Genomic DNA, 2,547 nt, shown 5'->3' on the forward strand with positions numbered 1-2,547 from the left:
ATTCACAGACCTTGATATGAACAATTTTTATTCGATGATCTTTTTTTTCAGAAAAAACTGCCAAAAAGCCTGAGCTGACTGATAGATATCCCAGTATTATCCCCAAGGTTACAAACAACTAGATGATTGTCGTGGGTGATTTTTAACAGCATTTTGAAAGCTTTATTCAAGGCTCTTATATATTTCAGTTTTGAGCTTCTGTTGGTATTACAGTGAAGAAAATGTTGAACAAATGTGTTCAGGATTATCTAAGGTTTAAAAAAAGAACCTTACAAATCAAATGTAAAATGTCTGGTTGGCTGCCTTTCTCCTGATGGAACCATGGAATAGGCTTTATTTCAACCTGATCTGAACTGTGAAACCTAAACTCACTCACTCCCACCAAAGCCACTGTTTAATATGAGCAACGCCATCCACTTTCCTAACCTCTGGTTAGGAGCATGTTGTCTTTGTGGGCTGTTGAGGTTCTGAATGATGAGATGATTATTTGTGTGAAGAATCCAGCTGTTCTACCACAACACTGGGCTCCAGCCCACTTATGGACACTCTGTCGATGCACTGTTTGCCAAACCAAATGTTGTTGAGCCTTGACCCTTCTCATGTCACATGAAGAGACAAATCCAAACTTAAAGTGTGAAATCCAAACAGTATTAAGAACACCAGCTTTGTCCAGGGAAAGCTGGGCTGATTGTTAGACCTTCAGCCAGTCTCCTCATTTGTTTTAAGTACTATATACTTTGGCTTGGAGCATCTCAAGCCAGATGGGATGAACATGAGTATGCATCATGCAGATAATGTGGAAACTATTTCAAATTTGTGTATTGGGGTTGCCACCTGACATGAGAGAGAGACTGATTATGCTCAGAGATATATATGTTTTACATCTTGTGGCTATATGGTAGGAAAAAAAATCATACACTGAACATCATTTTTCACAATAACTGATTCCACATCCAAATGTGTACCAAGAGGTAAAGAAACACTCTGTAGTTTGCTGATGCCACCTCACACTTCAAACTGCACATACAGTATGTCTGCAAAATTAAAATGATTTGGTTTTCTGCCAGTTAAATGCTATCAACATGCTAACTAACATAGCAAACACAACAAGCAAGCCACATATCAATAAATACATACAGTTTTCTGTTGTGATCTCTTCTCCATCTACTGGGTCTGGTTGGGAGGGACAAGGAGGAGGATCACAGTCATCTGAATCTTTGTTATTCTGTGCAGCTATAAGGAAGTCTTTGACAAAGTCAAAGTATTGTGCTGTCTGCCACCTCTCTTTCCTGTAGTGACACTCGAAATCATACATGATTGGTTCCTGGAAACACAAAAGCACAGGTCAAAGAGTTGAAAACTGAAATCCATGACCGAAAACAATGCCACTTCTTTTGGACAACATGATTTGATTTTGATTTGATTTGATTTATTCTTTCAAACATGTAACGACAGTCAATATGTCAACACACATAATTTCACACAAATCCACAAATGCATTATCAATTTCCTTATACCTAGTACATGCTTGAACGGAGTAGGAAGAAGTTACTTATCTAGTCCTACCCCATAACATCATCTTACCATCACTGATTTGCAAGCAGTATTAATACATAGATAATTTTGTTCTACACCACGCTAGTGCAAATCATGCAAATCAGTGATGAAGTCTGCAGCTAGCTGGTCACATAAATGGTTCAATAGACATGCTAGTCATGTATCCTTTGAAGTAAAGGTTTGGATAATATCAGTTTGCCAGTCATGCTATCATCTTCGGTTAATGACCCGACCTCGGAACCAGAATCCTGGACCCATGACCAGCTCGCCAAGGCAAGGAGAGTATGAAGGGGCCGCTGGACCCTCAACGGTGTGAAACATGCAGGTATATTGATATCTGCGATGGCAGATGAGCTTTGGAACCAACAACAACAAGCGTGACCCATGGACGAAATGAGGCAAGTGATTTGTTACAGAAGTTAATAGTTTCTGAGGGACTGGATCTGGAACTGAATACATATGGAGACACTGAAATTCATTATCATGAACCGGAAGATGGCTTTGACCCTGAAAAAAACTTTTTCAAGAACTTTGAAAATAACTGCAAGTATTACACGGATGAGCAGTTTAACAGCAATGTCAAGACTGAAAACAAATTATCACTTATTCACTTTAATAGCAGAAGTTTATACGCAAACTTTCAGAGTATAAAACGGTATCTTAGTAATCTAAAACATTCTTTTAATATAATTTCTATTTCTGAAAGTTGGATTAATAATGTAAGGGGAATGGATTTTGACCTTGATGGGTACGACCTGGTATGTACAAACAGAGAGATAAAGATGGGAGGTGGGGTGGCCTTGTACATAGATAAAACTTTTTGTTATAAAAAAAGTGGAGAATATGTCTAGGGTGGTGGAGAATCTTCTTGAATGTGTGACGGTTGAATTACTTTTGGAAAAAAAGAAGAATGTTGTAATAAGCTGTATTTATAGAGCACCTGGAGCCAGCATAGAAAAATTTAATGACTGGATGGAAGAAAATTACTCG

At 38.2% G+C, this 2,547-nt stretch overlaps 1 protein-coding gene across 2 annotated transcripts in view; it reads right to left on the reverse strand.

Moving 5' to 3' along the window:
- The window catches only part of kitlga (kit ligand a), a 32,628-nt gene that overhangs the window by 4,439 nt on the left and 25,642 nt on the right, over positions 1 to 2,547 (reverse strand). For both annotated transcript variants that reach the window (XM_020593335.1, XM_020593334.1), the window contains one exon: positions 1,138 to 1,324. In XM_020593335.1, coding sequence (XP_020448991.1) covers positions 1,138 to 1,324 — 187 coding nt within the window. The remainder of the gene's footprint in view (positions 1 to 1,137; positions 1,325 to 2,547) is intronic.

The sequence above is a fragment of the Monopterus albus genome, unplaced genomic scaffold (assembly GCF_001952655.1).
Source record: "Monopterus albus unplaced genomic scaffold, M_albus_1.0 scaffold19.1, whole genome shotgun sequence".
NCBI lineage: Eukaryota > Metazoa > Chordata > Actinopteri > Synbranchiformes > Synbranchidae > Monopterus > Monopterus albus.